Source organism: Pinus tabuliformis, chromosome 6, assembly GCF_031772625.1.
Source record: "Pinus tabuliformis cultivar Carrire ecotype Pingquan chromosome 6, CPIR1, whole genome shotgun sequence".
Taxonomy (NCBI): Eukaryota; Viridiplantae; Streptophyta; class Pinopsida; order Pinales; family Pinaceae; genus Pinus; species Pinus tabuliformis.
This window is the reverse complement of record NC_142292.1, coordinates 1702056844-1702080159: the sequence shown is the minus strand read 5'-3', so window position 1 is coordinate 1702080159 and position 23316 is coordinate 1702056844. Positions and strand designations below refer to the sequence as shown.

Here is a 23316-nt window from a genome sequence, read left to right as displayed (position 1 = left end):
CCTTTGCTTGCTTCGCCTTGACTTCTCTCTACAACCTACTTTAGAGACTAGCCTCAAAACAGCTAGGGATTAAGGGATTCACCTAGTTAGGCATATAATTAAAATCAACCAAGATTTTTGCATCTCACCTAAATTGTAGGACTTCCATTTCATCTAGGATAGCTAAGCATCTCGTAAGCAGCGATTGTTCGTTTGATCATTTGGTATTTATTCGATATAAAGCAAGTAGTTGACTCCATAAGGCGCTGGTCTCTCATAAATTATAATAATCTAATCTAATCTCTTAACTTGCTAAATCGACCAAGTGGCTAGACCATTCAATCGTGTCTTTCGAACTTGTTGGTTGCCAACAAGTTTTGCTTTTTCAGCTTCCATACAGGCTACCCCCCATATCCTGTTGTTGGGAAACAGCTTGAACGGAGAGGGCGGGGATCAGAGTGACAGCCCCCACCTTGAGTCGTTGTTGCACTGTGCCTATACAATTTGAGCGACAACAACGCCCAACAACCTCCACCCCTCTAAAGTAAAAATGGAAACTAGAAGGGACTGATTTCATTAGTCAAAGATCGTCACCTTGGTTTTCCCAAGGTTGACGATCAACTCTCGAAGGTCACAAGACATCGTAAGCAATGTTTTAAAACTCCAACTCCGACTCCGACTCGGTATCGACTTGGCTGGCTCGATTTCAATGACTCGGTCGTGCTAAAAAATACATTAAATATTTATTGTTTATAAAAACACATAATTTTAAAGATTTTCATTCATGTTTCCAAACACACAGCATTAGAATATAGATAGAAGACAACATATGATCAAAGTAGGCTCATGAATATATCCATTATATCAAAATGGCACCCAGTGCACTGTCCAATATATACATCATGATGATATAGAGATCAAAACAAAAACACATAACTAAGGAGGCTATAAATGGCCTCTACAACAAAAGTTTGTGACCAGTACTACTAGCTACTGCTAGAGTTGCCAACATCATCTAGCTCAGTGTTACTTGGGAGCGGGAGCGAAAGTGGGGAGCGAGAGCAAAAACGGGAGCGGGAGCGACATTTTCAAAAGCTCCTGTTTTGGGAGCGAATCCCAAAGGAGTTCGACAACCAATGTCACTAACATCAAGGTACATAGAGGGATTGGTGCTCTTGATTAAATACAAGTTCCATACCTTAATACATGACAAAATTCAATGGAAACATTGCAATCCTCCAATCCTGAAATCCTGAAAAACTGATAAGTCTACTAGATTTTGAATGAAATCTAAAATTCTACTTTCTCCATATGAAATCCAATGAGGCCGAAACCACTCTCAAACATCCTGAGTCATTTCATGGTAATGTTAAAAATTTAAGTAAAAGGATGAAAATGAAGATTAAGGAGAATGTTACTTTTACTTTAAGAATTTAACATTACCATGAAATTTGAATAGCATATCGATACTAGGAGAGGGGAATGGACCCCAAATAACATTTAACTAATTTATAAAACACCTTGGAATCCAAACCAATCAGAAAACACTTTAAAATTTCATTAAAAAAATGACAAATTGCTGTTTTGATGGGGTTACGGGCTGCAGGTTATGACTCGGCCGAGTCAATACGGAAACGGCCGAGTCATTGAATGACTCGGCCGAGTCAGCCATGACTCAGCCTCACGAACCGTTTCCTCCACCGAGTCACAATTATGGGCATTGAAACGGATCAACTCGGCCGTTTCCATTTCGAATCGGCCGAATTTTAAAACTATGATCGTAAGAGCATCCAAGTGTCTCTATAGACCCTCAGGAGTGGAGACCAAGAGGCCACATCATTAGCGAAGAGGAGTATGGAGATCAGGACATGATGGAGGAAACCGTTGATTTCTAGTAGCATCGGATGTGCTCTAAGCCTCAAATTTTGCAGGGAGTTGAGGCTTGGACACATGTATTCCATAATGCCCAAAAATCATTTTGGGAAATTCCACCTAGAGACAGTTTTATTAAAATAATTAATTATTTTTAATGAGTGCCTAAGTCTAAACTTAGGAAATTAAAATAGTTAAAAGGTATTAATCTAACTGTGGGCGAAACTTCTAGAAGAAGACGAGGATCAAGTCAAGATGATCTGAGCCATTGATTAGAATCAAATCTGGGTCATTGAATACCCAACTGGAGGATTATAAGGAGGACTTCGATGGGCATTTGGAATATACAACAGGCAGATACTCAGTTACCCGAGTAAAATCGATTTCCTCACTAGTCGAAGTTCGGCAAGAGGAAATCGATTCAAATGGAGAGTTGCAAGTGAAGAGGAGAGAAGGTATCAGCAGCAGTCAAGAGGCAGGAGCAAAAGAAGCAGAGCAGAGAAGAGACAATGCAGACGTTGTGACATAGAGGGACAGCACAGAAGCTGAGACGCTAGGACTGCGCAATCCCTATGCAGAAGCTGACGCAGTGAGTGACAAAGGGGGCAGCAGGTCCTCTCCCAGATCAGAGTCTCGCCAAGGAGTTGAGAAAGTTGTCTGTAAAATTCTCACAGATATATCTTTTCTATTCTACTAATTTCATCTTGTACATGAGATTTTCGTTGAAGATTAATAAAGAAACCCTCATCTATTGCACCGGTTTTCCCACATTGGGTTTTTCCAGGGACAATTGTCCAAAAACAATTGTCATTGTGATTATCCTTGTGCTAGTATTTTTCTTTACTTTCCACAGTATTTTAATTGTGAAGGTTGCAGTAGAATTGTTGAAATCTCTAAGTATTACTCGTTAGAAATTTTATATGTATACTTCTGGTTTATCTCTCCTACTTGTTAATTACAAACAAGTTATTTAAACATATAAACATCGAAATAAACACAATACAGTCTCAACCATCTACAGATCAACAGCTGAAAGAAATAGCACACACACAAGTGACATCGTTATTTTTGGACAACTCATCCCCGGAAAAACCCAATGCGGGAAAACCAGTGCAACAATTCTGAGGGTTTATTTTATTATGCAATCTATCCTTGAGTACAATTGGGTGCCAAACTATGCTCACCCGACAAAAAAAAAAATCGGCAATAATACCTCTCTATTTGAAAGCAGGTATTCAGAAAACCTGCCCCACGAAATCCTCTCGAACAACATGGAAGCACTGCGTCAGCCCTCCTGGCCTCTGCGGCAGCCTCAAAACCCTCTATGTCAGCCCTCGAGGCACTGCGCAGCCTCTGGGACCCTCTGCATCACTCTTGTTGCCCCCTGCACGGATGACGCAGGCCCTCTGGCCTCTGTGCTGTCTCTGTTGGGCTCTGCGTGGCCTGTCTGGCTTCTGCGTCTGCCTCTCTACCTCTGCGCTGGTCTCTCAGCACTATATCTACCTCTTTGTCCAGTACTCACTGCCCCTTGTTGTTGATCACTGATTCAACTTTACTTAGCAAAACCCGCTCTAGTAAATTGAATGACTAATCACTCTGGTGTATTCTCCAACTGACCCTCAAGTCTCCTCTTATACTTTTCCTGTTGGTCCTTCAATGGCTGAGATTACATCTCTAATCAACGGCTAAGATTAGATTTGGCTTGATCCATGTCTTTTGGAACCTTCTAACACAATTTTATATTAATACCCATTAATATATATATTTTTTTCGTAAGTTTAGTCTTAGCAACTCCATTTAAAATATTAATTATTTTAATATCTCACAAACCGATTAGAATCTACCCAAACCATTTTTGGGTCTTGGAGATCTCATGTGCTTTAGCCTCTCCACCAATTTTCATGGCTAGAGCACATCTGATGCTACACCAAATCAAAGCTCCCTCTTAGCAAGGATTGTGATCTAGTAATACTCCACACTGAGCATCACTCTGATTATACAGCACCGGTACCTGTGTTGATGCTAGGCCTCCTTGCCCAACATCCTTTGCACTACTGCATCCTGTACTGCTGCCCATGGCTCTGCTAGTGCCACTGTTGCATTTGTACGGAAACTCCCTCTGCATCTGTGTTGCTGCTGGTCCTTTCTCCCAACACTGCAACCCCCTCTCATCATGCTGCATCGTGCTACTGCTAACCGCTACTGCACTGCAACTCAGTTACTGAGAAGTAAGTAACTGATCCACCCAACTACTGACATCCCTATCAGGCTAGAAACACTCCCGATGTTGAAGCTCCCTCTGCCACTATGAAGTGCTCCCTCTACTGCCTCTACGCTGCTGCAACAATTCCCTGCCTCTCGCACCACTGCAAACCTCTCTATGCCATCCTGCACTGTTGCAACCCTCTCTGTGCCTCTCGCACTGCTGCAGCCTGCTAGCTTTGCGCTGCCCGGGACTCCTGCACTGTAGCACTCTCCGTTGCTTCATCCACATTCGTTTCTACCAACATCCGCCAGTTTTTCTACTCTCTCTTCGGGGCTCTCGTAGAAAGGCATAATCCAAGAGGTTGGGTACCTCAAGGATCCTGCCCCTCATCGCCTGTAGTCCTCCTGACTAAAGCTCGATGTCTCCCCACCTCTTTTCTAGAGGTACATGAACACTCATGGCACAATCGCCATCCTCCTCTACCTCGTTTTTCGCCTTCGCTGGCGTTGCCTTAGAGTCAGATGCCTCTCCCTTGTTCTTCTTTTTCGAACACTGGTTCGCTTAATGACCTAGTTCCCCAAGGTGGAAGCATTTGACCTTGGAGAGGTCCTTTTTCTTCCTCTTCTCCTGCTTTCCCGCAAATGCCAGAGCTACATCCTCTTCCTCTTCCTTCTTGATTTGCACTCCTTTGCTACTACTTCTTGTCTTTCTCAGACATCTAATCTCTTCTTGACAAAGAGTCACCCACAATTCTTCCCAATCTGGAAGATCTACCCTGCCCAGAATGCTCTGGACAAATGTCTCCCACTCCTCGGAGATTGCGTTTAGAGCGGTCTTCACCATCAACTCCTGATTCGACATGGCCCTATGGAAGTCAGTTGGTCCCGGATCTCCTTCAATCAATCGAGGAAGTGATCTATCTGCTCCCCCTTTTGCATCTGATATGCCCGCAACTGATTCTCAAGTAACATCTTCCTCTGCACAGAAGTATGTTGGTACAATTTCTTCAAGGCGTCCCATATTTCCTTTGTCGTCTCCTTCTCGGCAATATGTTGGACTACATGATCCTTGACCCCATCAAAGATGATGCATTTCGCCTTGGCCATTTGCGTCCTCGTACTTTTCATTATCAGCCGGGTCAACTGGGATTGTCACTGTTCTCAAGGTGAATGCCTTGATGTGATGTCTATCTAGAATGGACAGGATCCTGGCCTTCCAGACCACAAAGTTGGACGCCCCGTCCAACCTGTCCTAATCCCTCAACCCATTCATGGCTATCTCTTTGCTCTTCTTGTCGACTCCTCCGAGTCTCTCTACTTCCCGCCTGGAAGTTCTCTGACAGACTCCCTCTGAGTCTCGATTTCCCTTCTGGAAATCCTCCTGCCAATCATCAAGTCGCACCTCTCCAATCTTCTATGCACCTGCAACACTGATCCGGATTCCTTGGCTAAAAATCCGCCTCAATAGCGACTTCCTCTACCTTGGTTTTGCCCCATATTAGGTATTGTTTTGCCCACAGTACCCCACCAGCTTCACTCCCCACAAACTACCCACAACTTCCTATGCCCCAGCAACTAAATGATTGAGTCTCTAGACTCTGCGCAATCCCGACACTGGCTAAAATGCTCCCTCAACCAACTGTGTCAACCCTCCTGGTCTCAGTGTGGCTCTGCGTGAGCCTTTTTCTGCCCTCCTCAGCCTCTGCGTTGGCCTCTTTCTGGCCCGAATTGATGACACAGTCCCTCTGCATCAACCCTTCTTCTGTCGCTTTCTGCAAGGAACAGCTTCTGTCACGCGGGACAATTGTTTCTGCTGCAAATGCTTTGCTTCAGCTGATGCCTTCAGCTCTCCTGTGATCTGCAACCTGGCTCCGATACCATGTTGAAATTTCTAAGTATTACCCATTAGAAGTTTTATCTGTATTCTTCTGGTTTATCTCTCCTACTTGTTAATTACAAACAAGTTATTTAAACATATAAACATCCAAATAAACACAATACAGTCTCAACCATCTACAGATCAACAGCTGGAAGAAATAGCAAACACACAAGTGACATCGTTAATTTTTGACAACTCGTCCTAGGGCCCAAAAAAACCCAATGCAGGAAAATCGGTGCAGCAATTTTGAGGGTTTATTTTATTATGCAGTCTATCCTTGAGTAGAACTTGGTGCCAAACTGGCTCACCCGATAGAGAAAAATAACCGACAGTGATACCTCTCTATTCGGAAGCAGGTATTTAGAAAACCTTCCCCATGAAACCCTCTCCAGCAACACTGAAGCACTGCGTCAGCCCTCCTGGCCTCTACGTCAGCGTCAAAACCCTCTGCATCAGCCCTCTGAGGCACTGTGTAGCCTTTGGAACCCTCTGCGTGAATGATGCAGGCCCTCTGGCCTCTGCGTTGTCTCTGTTTGGCTCTGCATGGCCTATCTGGCTTCTATGTCTGCCTCTCTGCCTCTGCGTTGGTCTCTCGTTACTGTCTTTGCCTCTCTGTCCAGTACTCACTGCCCCTCGTTGTTGATCATTGATTCGACTTTACTTAGCAAACCCCGCTCTAGTAAATCGAATACCTGATCACTCTGGTGTATTCTCCAACTGAACCTCAAGCATCCTCTTATACTTTTCCTGTTGGTCCTTCAACGATAGAGATTACATCTCTAATCAACGTCTAAGATTAGATTTGGCTTGATCCATGTCTTTTGCAACCTTCTAACCTAGTTTTATATTAATAACCATTAATATTTTATTTTTCCTAAGTTTAGACTTAGGAACTCCATTAAAAATATTAATTATTTTAATATCTCCCAAACCAGTTAGAATCTTCCCAAACCATTTTTGGTTCTTGGAGATCTCATGTGCTTTAACCTCTCCACCAATTTTCATGGCTAGAGCACATCCGATGCTACCCCAAATCAACAAGAATTTATTTCGATATTTGCCGTAGAAACACTGTGAATAACTTATTTTTGAAATAATAAGTAGAAGAAATAATATCAGTCACTGTAGTTGTATTTCTATTTTGAAATTTTCACATGGTATCAGCACTGAGTTAAGTGCAAACCGAAAGAGCCAAGCGTTGTAGAGAAGGGAGTTTGAAATTACTGCATAGGCAGAAAATCAAAACACCAGAGGAATTGCGCAGTCCAGTCCTGGAGGGGCAATTTTTTCATAAGAAAATCCCTCTCTGAGTGAGTCGACAGAGAGGAAGATTCCCAGGTTGAAATTACCAATGACACAGGGAGCAGCGCAGAAGTTTCAGCGTAGAGCAGTATTCAGGTAAAGACATAGTCTCTTCTGCAGCAATTGTTAGGGCAAAATGAGCGTCAAAGATCAATAGGAAAATAGCACTAAGAAGGATGGAAAATCAAAATGTTTCCAGATTATCTTCTATATTAGAAGAAGAAATCGCATGTTTGTCAAGTTCAGCATCAGCGGATGTTTGGTACATTGATAGCGAGGCTTCAACTCATATGGTTGGAGTACGAGAATGTCAAGAAGAACAAATGGACTTCCATATTACTATGGGAAACAGAACGAAGTGTACTCTAGTAGGGAGAGGCACCATAGCATTTCAGACAGAAGCAGGAAACAGCATCCGAGTCACTAATGTTCTGCATGTGCCCGAGTTAGGAATGAATCTAATTTCAATGTCCCACTTACAGGACAATGGATACGATGTATACTTCATTGGAAGGAAAGTATATGTCAAACATCCAAGTTGGAAGGAGAGACAAATTGGAGCTCAAAGCAACAGATTATATAGATTGCAGCGTGAGTCTCCAATGGCATTGATAGGCAACAATCTTAATGGTGAAAAGAAACTGCATGAGCTATGGCACAGGCGAATGGGACACTTACACCACGGAGCAACGAGGATGCTCAGAGAGACTGTGACAGGAGTTCCAGTCTTTAGTATTGAGCATGATGATATAAGATATCATTTTTGGGATTCAACTGCGTTAAGTAAGTCATTCATCTATGACCATTTCCATGAGAGGTAGTCATAACTGACTAATTTCTCATGATTTTTGAATAGTCCACTTAGCACTCATTGCATCAGGTGATGCTCACAGGGTTGAAGAAATGGGAAGTACGTTAAAGTAGTGTTTCCCAGGAGTTAAAACAGAGCGGAAGGCGTATTGGGATTGATACACTCAAATATCTGTGGCCCAATGTCCACAAGAGCTCTTAGTGGTGGCAAATAGTTCGTCACCTTTATGGTTGATCACTCCAGAAAAACTTGGATCTATTTCTTAAAGACCAAGGATGAGGTCTTTGATCAGTTCACAAAGTTTAAGGCTCTCGTTGAGAACATGACAGGGAAAAAGATAAAGGTATTGCGTTAAGATAATGGTGGAGCATATACGGACAAAGACTTCACAGATTTATGCGCAAAGGAGGGCTCAAAAGAGAATGGAGCATAATGGAGTTGCAAAGCACGAGAATAGAACTATTGTTGGAGCGGCAAAGGCTATGTTGTATGATCAGGATCTACCTAAGTTCTTATGGGCAGAAGCTTGCAACACGGCGGTGTATATCCAAAATAGAACTCCTCACAGAGCATTGGGGAAGAAAACGCCCAAAGGGGTCTTCACAGGGAAGAAGCCGGAAGTTAGACATCTCAGGATACTTGGAAGGGTGGCATATTGTCACATTCTAGATGAGAAGCGCAGTAAACTGGATCAGACTGCAGAAAAGGGGTACGTCATAGGATATAGCGAGACCTCAAAGGCATACAGAATCTACATTCCTATCAGCGGGAAGATTGTAGTGAGACAGGATGCGAAGTTCATGGAGGACAGATCTTTTAGGAAATCTCGAGAGATGCCAACAGAAGGTCAGTCAATAGATGTTCCATTAGTCCAACAACAACAGGGGCAGCAAGGAGGACAAACACCTGGATCGAGTACAATGACCAATACCAGTATTTCCTCAGAGGAAGGAAATCCAAATAGTTCTCAGCAGATGGAACGACAGGATTAGGAGGAGGAGTTGATTGAGCCTCCCACCACCAGTGGTAGAACCAGCAGGGAAGTACAGCAGACACTGAGGGACGCAAAGGAGTTTGTTGGAGCTCCTAGAACCGAGAAGAGGCAGCGTAGACAACCTAACAGGTACCAAGCCTTGGTAGCACAAGTTGAAGAACCATCTAGCTTTCAAGAAGTCATTCAACACCAAGTTTGGGTGGATGCCATGGTAGAGGAGTATAGTTCTATCATGACGAATGATGTCTGGGAAGTAGTACCTAGACCAAAGGATAGATCAGTTGTAGGATCAAGGTGGATCTACAAGATCAAGTATGTTGCAGATGGCAGTATAGAGAAGTGCAAGGCTAGGTTTGTGGCAAAGGGGTACGCACAGAAAGAAGGAATAGACTATGAAGAGACCTTCGCCCCAACAGCCCAATATACCTCTATCAGATCCGTTATATCCCTAGCAACTCAAATGGGATGAGAGATTCCCCAGATGGATGTCAAGACAGCATTCTTGAACGGGGTGATAGAAGAAGAGGTGTATATAGAATAGCTCGAAGGCTTCGAAACTCATGAAAAGAGAACTCACGTATGCAGATTAAAGAAAGCCCTGTATGAGCTCAAGCAGGCATCTAGAGCATGGTATGGTAGGATTGATAGTTACTTGTAGCAGTTAAGATTCGTCAAGAGTGAGGTTGGTCCCAATCTCTACTATTTAATGGTAGAGAATGAGCCACTTATTCTAGAGTATGTGGAGGACTTGTTTCTAACAGGGTCATCTAAGCTCATACAGGGACTGCAAGAAGAATCTCGAAGCAGAATTCGACATGAAGGATATGGGGTTGATGCATTATTTTCTAGGATTGGAAGATTGGCAGAAGAATCGAGAGATCTTCCTTGGGCAAGGAAGATATGCCACAGAGATTCTTAAGAGATCCAAAATGCAGGATTGTCGACCCAGGGCTACACACATGATCACCAACTGGAAGAAAGTACATGCATCAGGACACAAGGAGGTGGACCCCACCTTGTACAGACAGCTCATTGGGTCACTCATGTATCTGGTCAATGCTAGGCCAGACATTTGCTTCGCTATCAACACCCTTAGTCAATTCATGGTGGAACCGAAAAGGGTGCACTTGGCAACAGCTAGGCACGTTCTTAGGTATGTGCGTGGAACAATCGAATATGGGTTGAAATACTCCCGAGGAGATGACGTCAGATTGGATGGATTCACAGATGCAGATTGGGCAGGTAGTTCAATAGACCGGAAAAGTACCTCTGGGTAGAGCTATAGTGTTGGATCAGGAATGATCTCTTGATGCAGCAGGAAACAGAAGTCGATAGCTCTGAGCTCAACAAAAGTTGAATATATGGCAGCAAGAACAGCTACATGTGAAGCTATATGACTTAGAAAATTGCTTGTGAGTTTGTTCAGAAAAATGATGGAAGCGACCAAGATTCACTGCGATAACCAAAGTTGTATCAAACTCTCTGAGAATCTAGCATTTCATGATCAGTCAAAACATATTGATATCAGATGTCACTTTATCAGAAACTGTGTTCAGCGTGGGGCAGTGCAGCGGCAATATGTCCCCACAGGAGATCAAGTAGAAGATGTACTCACAAAGGCTCTAGGAAGAGCTAAGTTCATTCAGTTCAGAAATCAGATGGGTATGGTCAAGAATCTGTTTCAGTAGCAGAAACAGTCTCAGTTACAGTGACAAGAAATGAGAGGGAGTTGCAATACGGATGCAGTGTTGGCAGTGGCAGGGTCAGCAACAGTACAGATGTAGCATTTACGCAATAGTTGGTGGGCAATGATGTCAAACATCAGTAGCGTAGAGGGAGATGTTAGAGAACAGGGTGATGCTTCGGCAGGTTGCTTTGCTAGAGCACATTCCTCGCTAAGGGGGAGTGTTGATTTCCAGTAGCATCGGATGTGCTCTAAGCCTCAAATTTTGCAGGGAGGCTTAGACACATGTATTCCACAATACCCAGAAATCGTTTTGGAAAATTCCACCCGGAGACAGTTTTATTAAAATAATTAATTATTTTTAATGAGTGCCTAAGTCTAAACTTAGGAAATTAAAATAATTAAAGGGTATTAATCTAACTGTGGGTGAAACTTCTAGAAGAAGACAAGGATCAAGTCAATATGATCTGAGCCATTGATTAGAATCTAATCTGGGTTGTTGAATACTCAACTAGAGGATTATAAGGACTTTGATGGCCATTTGGAATATACACCAGGCAGATACTCAGTTACCCGAGTAAAATCAATTTCCTCACTGGTCGAAGTTCGGCAAGAGGAAATCGATTTAGAGGGAGAGTTGCAAGTGAAGAGGAGAGAGGGTATCAGCAACAGTCGAGAGGCAAGAGCAAAAGAAGCAGAGCAGAGAAGAGATAGCACAGATGTTGTGACGCAGAGGGACAGCGCAGACGCTGAGACACTGGGACTGTCCCTACGTAGAAGCTGACACTGTGAGATAGCGCATAAGCTGAGACACTGGGACTGCGCAGTCCCTACATAGAAGTTGACGCTGTGAGTGATAGAGGGGGCAACAAGTCCTCTCCCATATCAGAATCTCGCCAAGGAGTGTGAGAAAGTTGTCTGTAAAATTCTCACAGAGATATCTTTTCTATTCTGCTAGTTGCATCTTGTACATGAGATTTTTGCTGAAGATTAATAAAGAAACCCTCATTTGTTGCACCAGTTTTCCCACACTAGGTTTTTCCGAGGACGATTGTCCAAAAATAACTATGTCATTGTGATTATCCTTGTGCTAGTATTTATCTTTACTTTCCGCAATATTTTAATTGTGAAGGATGCAGCAAAATTTATTTCGATATTTGTCGTAGAAGCACTGTGAATAACTTATTTTTGAATTAATAAGTAGAAGAAATAATATCAGTCACTGCAGTTGGATTTCTATTTTGAAATTTTCACAGAGACACCATTGTCCGGCTAGATGTGCACTTGCAAAAAAGCCTACAACTCATCTATGTAGATCCCGAATAACATGGGCACGAAGGGACACCCTACTTCATCTCGATGGTGCTCTTGATGAAATCAAATGGAGCACCATGTGGCTATAGGAAGATTGACCAAGGACTATCTCGTAAAGTCACCCAATAGAGGCTATAAGAATCTCTCAAACCTTAATGTATCTAAGCATCCAGAACATGGCTTCCCACAAAAATAAGTCAAAAGCTTTACAAAAATTTACAAAATAGTTGAAGCATTTTGAAAAGCAATGTCTCGCCTCCTCAATGGCAACCCGAAGACTGAGCATATGATCCATTGTTTGATATTCTAGCTTGAACCTACCTAACCCCAAGAGGGCGAAGAGGAGTATGGAGATCAGGACATGATGGAGGAGACACCATTGCCTAGCTAGATGTGCACTTGCAAAAAAGCCTACAACTCGTCTATGTATATCCCGAATAACATGGGCAAGAGGGGACACCTGAACCATCAAAATTGATAGTTTGTTGACTCAAATATAAAAATACACAAAAGGTATTTGTAAATAATAATTTATTAATATATATAAATGTACAAGTGATGAATGTTACAATGAGGACCCGCATATCTATCCCTAAGCAGGTGTCCTTTCGTGATTAGGCATGTCTTTTAGACATGCCTTTGCACTTAACTTAATGACTATTTAACATAATCAATATTTGAGTATTTAATATTTACATTTATTTTATTTATTTACTTGTTATGAATTATATTCATAACATAGCCCCTTCCTTCAGAAGCTTTGTCCTCAAAGCTTCTTGTCGATAGTGTCCTTCAGTTTGCATTTGTCATCTCGGCATATGTAACTCGACGGCATTGGCTATTCATAACATAGCCCCTTCCTTCATAAGCTTTGTCCTCAAAGCTTCTTGTCGACAGTTTCCTTCAGTTTGCATTTGTCATCTCGGTATATGTAACTCGACGGCATTGGCACCTCTGCCCGTATAATTCGCTTGCTAACACTGTCTTGAATCCAGGGTTATCGATTTTTTTTATTTTTTTAAATAACTCTAATTTTTTTTGTTTTTTTTAAATAACTCTAATTTTTTTTAATTTCAATATTTTTTTAATAATTAAATAATTTAATTAATTAATTAATTAAATTATATTAATAATAATATTATTATAACTATAGAGTTAAGTTATAACGTGACCAGCAATTTAATCGATCGGCCACGATGTTTGACCTTCGATTGTTCGTCTGAACAGCTCTCCATCAAGGTGAGTCGTAACGCTTGGCGTGGACGTTTTTTAAACGACTATTGGTCGGGACAAATACGCAGCCGAATAGTACAGCCGCAACATTTTGTTCTTGCTTTTGAAATTCACTACTTAGTCTATCCAAGACCTCTTGAATCCTTTCCTTGTCTTTCTTACGTTTAGCAATAGCACTATGAGAATTGTCAGATATTTCCTCAAGAGCTTTGAGAGCAGCATGTTGCTTAGCAAGCTCTGATTCATATCGTTTTTTAGGAACATATAAATCATATAATGTAAGTCCCCAAAATGTAACATACAACTCTGGAGAAAGACTGTTCCAAGATTTTAAGGCAACATTGAATGAACTGTTCCAAGAAAGTCTGACCACATGATAGACTTTGAGTTTGTTCCAAGATCCAGAACCAGTTCAAAAGAAGAATTACAGTGCTCCATCTCTTTACTACCATCTTGATCTAACTGAGCCACTACTTTCGACATATCCACAAGCCAGGAAATCTCAGACACTCTAGAAGGCTTGAATAGGCGCATAATTGGTCGATATATTAGAAAAGCTACCTCTGGATCAAGGTGGTACTTATGTGCAAGATCATCCAATGAAGGTATCAGCTAAGCATATGCTGTAATAGGTGTAACTGCACTAATCAAGAACTCCACATACTGAAGCAATGTGCCATGGCACTTGTCAAATTGCTCGCTAACCATCTTTATATGTGGTGCATTAGCCTTAATGACAACAATTGATCGATGCTAAGCTATAAGACACAATAAAGGCACTACTAGCATCTAACTTTAGACTTGATTGGAAGTAAAGCATCTCTTAGTCTGCTCGTAGACTTGATTAAGGCCTTGTTATTTCTCGTAATCCCAACAGATGTGGCTTGATATCGAAGAGTTCCACCATCGGCCATTGCATCTAACTGTTCTTCTGTCATATTCTCTGTATATTGGACATTTGCCATTTGTTTGATTAGTTCCTGCAAGAGAACAAGCTCGATACCCTCTCGTCTCTTAAATTGATTAACAAGATATTGGAAAAGGCCTCTCAACTCCATTGATGGATATTTCTTGCACAAATGACCCCAGAATGATGCCAGTGATTGTAACTAGTCTAACAAGTTAAGACCGTCTTCTTTCAGTTTTTCACGCCCTCCTTGAGCAAGGCGCTCTATTACAACATATTCTAGTACATCATATTCAAGTTGTGTCAAATATTTAAAGGCATCAACAACAGGAGTAATCATATCCTTCTAAGCTTCAATATGATGCATTATGGTATGCAATACAGTCATTGGGTTGGCATGAGCTATTTTCGCTACCATACGACCAAGTTGCTTTAAATTCTCCTTTGCAAGACATTTCAGGATCCTCCTAGTATTAACTTGGCAGTCAAGAGAGCTGCTAAAACAACAAGAATGCGCTCATCATCTTTCTCCCATTCCCCATATAAACGATAGCGTGCCTCATATGGGAGAAGACTCATTACTTCCCATATCTCTTGTCCTACAGTTGGATTTGCAAGTAATAATTGTGAAGATGGAAGCAAACATGTTCCAAGGGCCTCCTCAACATTTAACCGAGCTTCCTTTAACCGAAGACGAGGATCTCTACGATCACCTATCCCTAAATCTTGAGAGCTTGAACTTTCAGAAGATGCCACAAGTACCAAGACAGATGAATAGTAACCCCTTAAGACTCTGCAAACCTTTTGTAGGAGAAGAGCATCTCGATAAAGATATGGACCGACAGAAACCAGCATCTGGAAAAGTTCTCTAGGCAATTCAATAAAAGATCCTTGACTCATATATTTTACCATGCCATCTCCAATTGTGGCAATATCAACAGATCAATTAGAAGAACCAAGATTTACTAAAAGTGATGGCCTCATGATGGCATAGCTTGAAGAAATTGTCCTTTCTACAACCCTGAACAAACCATCACAAATTGGTTTATGTGCAACTGGACTAAGAGGAGAAAGACGCTCCAACAGCAAATGTGCATGCAACCAATCATCAATAGCAAGAAATCCTTTCAGCAGACCCAGCTTCTGATTTGTAACAAGCTCTGTGGAACATTCACCACCAGCCTCTGCTTCCATATCTAGAGCTGCAAATAAATCAATTGTAACATCTCCAGGTTTTTCCTCTTCCATTAGATCCTTCCCTGTTGCTACAAGATTTATCTTGTCAATTTTATTTGCCTCATCCAATTGCTTTTTTGAGATCTCTTCATAATGCTCAAATGCTTCTTCATCCTTGGGAAGTAAATGTGCATATATGTTATCAAGGTCAATAAAATCTGCCTTCACCAGTTCTGTTGTAAGTCTGTACAGTCCATCAGGTACAGGCTCATTTACATCTTGACGCTGGTAGTACTGGAATTTAAATCCAAGAATATGTGCAGCATGAGACTTTGGGAAGATAGGTATTAGTTCAAGAAAAGCATCATTTTCAGGTTGCAGCTCAAAACATTCCAAAACAATGTCAAAAACACGGTTTGGGTCCAAATCAAAGTGGCCAATTAATGACTTAATTGTGTTGATCACTGCAGATGCAGTCCTATGTGTCAATCCACCAGAACCACATTGACATAAGAGAGTCACCAATTTTGCATAGCCTTCACTCTCCTCCCGAAGAAGGTTAAACTTTGTTTGTTGATATAGAAGACGAGTGTTCACAGAAATTCGGCCACACATATTTCTTGTTTCTCGATATAGTCCTCATCCGCATCATCTTCATCTGGATCATCATCTTGATCTACATAATCTTCATCGACATCATTTTCATCTGGATCATCATCCTGATCTATATCATTCTCATCCACATCAAGATCAACTTCATCTGGATTTTCAACATTATAATCTTCTTGATCTATATCAGCTACATCATAATCATTATCTTGATCTAGATCATCCTCATTCACATCAAGATCAGCTTTATCTAAATCCTCATCTTGATCTGTATAAGCTTCATCGGAATCATTATCTAGATCATTTTCCTTGTTATCGCTTTCCTTTCGACATGCTTTAACTTTTGCATATGATTTTTCTAAACGCTGAAATGCTTCTTGAATTTTACTAAAATTCTCCATGGATTCAGGACGTGAACGTAATGGCATATTGTGCGGCGAACTACGCTCAAAGACTCGCATGATTATATTGTGCGCCATGGCTCTGATACCACTGAACCATCAAAACTGATAGCTTGTTGACTTAAATGTAAAAATACACAAAAGGTATTTGTAAATAATAATTTATTAATATATATAAATGTACAAGTGATGAATGTTACAATGAGGACCCACATATATATACCTAAGCAGGTGTCCTTTCGTGACTAGACATGTCTTTTAGACATGCATTTTCACTTAACTTAATGACTATTTAACATAATCAATATTTGATTATTTAATATTTACATATATTTTATTTATTTACTTGTTATGAATTATATTCATAACAACACCCTACTTCATCTCGATGGTGCTCTTGATGAAATCAAATAAACCATGTGGCTATAGGAAGATTGACCAAGGACTATCTCATAAAGTCACCTAATAGAGGCTATAAGAATCTCTCAAACCTTAATGTATCTGAGCATCCAGAACATGGCTTCCCACAAAAATAAGTCAAAAGCTTTCCAAAAGTTTACAAAATAGTTGAAGCATTTTGAAAAGCAATGTCTCGCCTCCTCAATGGCGACTTGAAGACTGAGCATATGATCCATTGTTTGATATTCTAGCTTGAAACCTGCCTAACCCCTACCTCGAAGGTCTCTCCTCTCGACAACTTTGGACAGCTACAAGAAGGTTGGTGGCATAGAGTTTTGAGGAAGTTGTACCACGATGATTATCCTATAGTTATTCAAATCTGCACTAGAGCTCGACTTATGAATCCAGTGAATGATGTGGTAGGACCAAGCCATTGGGAAACTTGTGTGAACAGCATGGGTAAATAAATCAGCGATGCGATGCACCAATGAGCGTATACCATGGTTGAAAAACTACAAATATAGGGGGATATTGAGTTGGTATATCATCTATATGTATTAAAAGAACCCCCTACACATTTACAAATGTATCTAGACTCTATATGGATAGAGATGCACATATATAAAACAAACATGTGCTAAATTTGTTATTATGCCAACCTATTGTCCTCTATATGATTTTTGTTCAAGCTTTTTCTATCATTTTATCAAGCATGCTCTGCACTTAAAAGTTAAAACATTCTGCTATGTGCTTTTGATATTGGAAAATTAGAATTTTACAAAAGGGTCCAGAATTAAAAAGCATTACCTGCAGGTGGAAACAAAAACAATGGCAGATCTGATCTCATTATCTTCCATAGTTGAAACAATGTGCATGAGATATACATCCTTCACATTTTCAGGAACAAAAACGTATTGCTGGTTCAATGACTCAACTGTCTTAAATCCCTCGTATGCCTCATAAAAGTATGCTTTGTCTCCAGATACATCATGCAAGGCTCTTAGATCACCAGTCATTGTCGCTGAAAAGAGAAGAGTTTGACGTTCAGTGGGCAAACACTGAAATACTACCTTCAGTTCTTCTTCAAAACCCACATCCAGTAAACGATCTGCTTCATCCAAAACAAGAAACTGCACCACTACTGTTCAGAGAAAAGAAAAAAAGAAGCATATTTCGAAAGCCAGTAAGTAAATAAATAAAAGAAGGAACAAACTACTCATAAAAAACTCCATGTGCAGACCATAAATCCACGATATTATGAAAATTTTATATCAGTGCATTCTAGGAGATATCAAGTCATACTCATACATTCCAAATATATTGAAGATCTCATGATTTTACAACCACGTGATCCACAGATCTGCACTCTTAGAATTATCCTACAGCTAAAACAGAAAGACTGGAAAGCACTGCAAAATTTCATATCTGCATAAACACAACTGTTGAATGGAGAACTCAAGAGTGTAGACACAGCATAAGAAGATGAGATCATCTCTACAAACAGATGGAGACTAAATCTAATAAACCAGCAGCATGAATACAGAGGACAGAAAACAGAAGACTGGAACAGCATCCACTGTCTTCTGATGCACACAACAGAAAGGTTATAATACTGTCCTCAACAGACAACAATGGCTTCTAGAGAGCCTCAGGCACTCTCTTGGTACAATCAGCCTACTCAAGGTCACTGTATATAAGCCTAACTAGTGTACGCTGCCTTACTAAGTCAAACTAGACAAGAGAGGGAAAAGTGGTTACAAAAATAATGGCTAATAATATCCTTTCATGAAAGAAATCATCCAGAACATGTCACAAGGAATCTCTCCTCAAGGGATGCACCATATTTAGCATGTGTAACTCCTGTCTTAAATGCATCATAATGTGTAAGGAATCTGTCATAACTGTCATAGAATCTGTCATAACCTTACACTGACCAAAGATTGCAGATGCCAAACATCATAAGTGTAAGGAATATTTCTACAAGAACAACTCAGAGCAACCAAAAACTAACAGCAGACATCCTCACCTAAAAAACAGACACCTTTGTCACATTCTTTAGCTTCAGGTACAGTCTTCTGCCTGTCAGAAGAAACTACAAACCATGTTAAGTTGTTTTCTAACTTTCTTTTTTTAGCGCATACCTGACACCTGACAAAGGTATCCTCATTGTTCAACAATAACTTAAGACATCTCTTAGTCAATTGGGGTTATCTCGAGTGGTTGGGCAGAATGGTTGTCATCTCTCCTACCCAGATTCAATTCCTTGCGAGTGACATGAAATATTGTTGTAATGGCTACGTGCCTATGAATATTGTTGTGCTGACCCTCACTCTTGCCCTTGGGTTGAGAGAGAGGATGATTTCCCTTGAAAAAACTTAAGACATCTCTTAGGATAGGACAAGATAAGTGACCAAGGAAAAGTTCAAAGTGACTAGAAAGTATAATCAGTCATCCATGGACTATGGGAGTATCAAGAATCCTCCTGAAAACAAAGAAAAGATAATAAAGTAATAGAGATATTATTGTCAACAAATAAAAGAGACGACATGCTCGAAGTAAGGAAAATGTGCAAAATTTAGCTTAGCCTAGAGATGAAGATAGAACTAGCAGTAGGAAGAAAAGACAAGGCTGATCCAGTTGCTGACAAATGGTAACTTAGTGACAAGCTTCATCCTATTGCATACACTCATGGTTGCGGGGGAGCGCCCCCCCACCCCCCCCTCAAACCCACTCCCTTCAAGAGCGTCCCCGAGAGTGCGCTCCTGAAATTCGCTCCCGCATGCATGATACACTACTCTAAATAACATAGCATCCAAGTTGCAAGAACAGTAATCCCCTCACCGAAGTAAAAGAAACACAACGTCAATAGGAAAAATGAAACAGCATGCTCTAGGTAAGACAAAAGAGCAAACACTAATAGGCTCAAAGCTCTAAATAACATAGCATCCAAGTTGCAAGAACCGTAATCCCCTCACCGAAGTAAAAGAAACGCAACGTCAATATGAAAAATGAAACAGCATGGTCTAGGTAAGACAAAAGAGCAAACACTAATAGACTCAAAGCTTTACCTCTACCTAGAGATGGAGGTAGAAGCAAAATGTAAAAAGACAATGCCAATCCAATCGCTAACAAGTGGTAACCTAAGGCAATTGACGCGATGACATGGGACATGGAAATACGAGTGTCCGACACAAGACACAATGATCCCAAAAACAGGGCACGGAGGACGCAGTTTCTATCTATCTATATATATTAAGAAAATAACAAATTACACATACAAAAATGAAATATAGATTCAAATTTTGTTAGAAACTAGAACATTTACAAGATACAAATTCAATCATACAATTAGTTACTACTTACTAGTACTATATCAATGCTGATCAAATGACATCTTGTGATAAGAAAGAGAATACATCTATCAGGTCTACAACAATCTTGACAAAGTGTTACCCCCAAAATTCCATGTTTGATATTTCACATCCAAATTCTGGACAATGGCTACTGTGGTTCACATTTTAAATACAACAATGGTCCCATCCATTGAAAAAATATTTGTTTGACTTATCAAAGGCTTCAAGCGGTTGATGTCCACAATTGAGATTCTGCCCCTCAACAGTTGCACAATTATTATTCCACAGCACATTACTATAAAAGAGATAAACTCTTCAAGCCTGGAGAGATAATCAATGTGACTAACAAGTTGGAAATCATTTTCAAGGAGATTTTAGTGTCCCAAAATCTAAGGATAAAGATCACCATCAATGAATTATTGGGGCTTCTTGACTATTCTCCTTTTGTAATGTAGAGAACATTGTAACTTTTCAATTTTAAGACCTTATATTTGATTTCCTTAACAATAAAGAACATCCCCTTGCACCTGGGAGTTTCAAGTTAAAATTCAGTAAGTTAGATTATGTTTTCATGGTTCCACCCATGCTGCTCCAATACAATTGTGCCATGATTCTTGTTTACACGTATGAATTTGCTTCCATTTGTCTTGCTCAAACTTTTGATGGATTTATTGACTGCTCCATTGGTAGGCTCTTTGGGACCCAAAATTCTTTGTTTACCATGGCCTACCTTAACTCAGTGGTATCTGTATTGAAGGACACTGCTTCCAAGTTCCAACAATGTGTCATTGACATAATGTAAATGTTGTTGCATTCACTTCTAACACCTCTCCTGTACTTCTTGGAGTGACTTTTCTTCTTTCTCCTGGATTACTTAATGTCACCTTTCTCTACATCAATCATTTGGATAATGGCCAAATGCCTCAATATTGTGTGTTATCCATGCAAACCCTGTCAAAGCAATGTACCCTTGTTATATAAAAAACAAGGCAAGTATGACCTGCTTGTAATCCAATCCTTTCTCTCTCCTGTAATCTGGTGAATATCAAACTCTAACACTGATGGAGGACACCTACGTAGAGCTTTTTTTCCCAAGGAAAATTCGTAATTTTATTAATGAAAACAAAATTACATGTTGCAGATGCTTGAAAGCATTCCATCATCCAGTCAAACACTGATGATCATAAGTTGATATAAATTAATCAACTAAAAATAGATGAACAGAAAAGATTAAACTTTTCTCCATTTCTTTTTTTCAACATTTAGCCATTCTCCTTGAGATGGCGTGGAGGTAACAACAGCTAGCTGGTTTCCTTCTTCTATTCTTGAATTTCCTTGTCTGAATCAGAATTGTCTGATGCATGATGATGTTTGTATCCGCTAGAATCCTTTGCTTCTGGTATCCTTGCTAGCTGTGCCATAGTAACCTGTAAATCAGTTGGTTCTTTTGATACTTCCCCCTTTGCTTCTTTTTCTTGCGATTTCTGTGTTTGCATATTGGGAATGGGTGCATTTTTTGCTTCATCCGCTTCCTCATCTGGCTCATTTGGGGGAAATTGCCATCCTTTTGGCTGCTTCCCTGGTTTCTTCTTCTTTTGTGATTCTTTCTTGGCTTCAGGGCACGTGTTTTGTAGATGTCCTGTTTGTCGGCATATTCGGCATCTGAAGGTTGTGTTCTTGAAATCTAATAACTAAGTCTAGCTTTTCTTATTGTGTATCAGTTGTATGCGATCCGGCAAGCCTTTACTGAGATCCACTTCCACCCATATTCGTGGGAATGTATAAATTCTTTCCTCCATTCTTTGTGTGTCTGTTTTTATGTATCGTCCTAAGATAGTCCCAATTCCTTCTAGCACTTGGTTATGCTAGAAATGTAGGGGTAGGTTATGCAGCCTAACCCAAACCGACATTCTGGATACAATCATGGTGTTTGCATCAAAATCTGGGAACCATAGGATTATGAAAAGTCCCGCCAATCTCCAAAACCATGGGTCTTACTGAAGAATAATTTATTGATCCTCCGACGTTGCAAACTTTACAATGAAGAAACCTTTGGAGCATAGGTGTATTTCACAATTTGTTGTCCAATTTGTGAATATCCAATGAAAGAGATCCATTGGTTTTGGCCAAAAACTGTTAAATCTGCAGATGATGGCTTGTGCTTCATATGTAGTGCAGAGATAATTTATTTCTGGAATGTCTATGTTCAGTTCTGGGGCATGAGTCATTTGCTCCACTATGTATGGACTGGGAGTATTGTGTGTTTGTTCTGTGTGAGCTGTATCTGTTGATTTGCCCTGTAGGATGTTTTTGTAGGAGAGTCCATCATTGATGTGTTCCTGATTTGGTGTTGTACCTTTTGGTAAGCTAGGGCCAGCAACTCCTACAACTCCCTTTGATTTACTTGATCCCACTGCTCCACCTCTCAATCTCAGATTTAGGATGATGGTGGTCGCAGAAAGAATGTTGTATTCATGTAGATTCTGATTATCCTGCATGGATCTGTCACCACAGATCAGATTTTGTAGATATGATGGATAGCCAACATTTTGCATGATACTCTGCCTCAATTGAAAACCCTTGTTTGAGGCCTGCACCCATACTAATACAGATTTACCGTCAGGAGTTTTTGGAAAAATTTGGAAGAGGTTCCGATTCTCCTGATCCTGGGAAATTCGAGTATCAAAATCCGGTTTAGTGCCGGATGAGTCATGACATTTTTGCATCTTGTAGCATAGACTGCTTTGCAGGCATCTTCTTTGACTACAGGTTCCTTACTACTTTGTGTTGAAATGTATTTGAGGGCAGAAGCATGATCATTGGATAGCAGCCAAGCACATACTAAGATATCTGCAAGGAACAATCCACTTCTGCCTAAAGTATGAGCAATGATGTCCACTTGATTGGATATACAGATTCTGACTGGGGAGACAGTGAGCAAGATGGAAGAAACACTACAGGAGGATGTTTTAGTTTGGGATCCTCCATGGTCTCATGGATGAGCAAAAAGCAAGAATCGGTTGTTTTGAGTAGTGTTGATGTTGAATATATTGCATCTTGTGAAGTAAGCAAAGAAGTAGTCTGGCTGAGGAAGTTGTTATCCGACTTGTTTAAAGGACCAATGGACCCTACAATGAGACATTGTGACAACACCAATTGTATAAGATTGTCTGAAGACCCAGTGTTTCATGGAAAGAC

At 40.5% G+C, this 23316-nt stretch overlaps 1 protein-coding gene and 1 pseudogene across 1 annotated transcript in view; both read right to left on the bottom strand.

Annotated features, from left to right (window-relative positions):
• The window catches only part of RH36 (RNA helicase 36), a 118447-nt gene that overhangs the window by 84099 nt on the left and 11032 nt on the right, over positions 1-23316 (bottom strand). Inside the window, exon 2 of the mRNA XM_089429580.1 lies at positions 17573-17895. Coding sequence (XP_089285706.1) covers positions 17573-17895 — 323 coding nt within the window. The remainder of the gene's footprint in view (positions 1-17572; positions 17896-23316) is intronic.
• Positions 13275-15971, bottom strand: LOC149265543 (THO complex subunit 2-like; annotated as a pseudogene).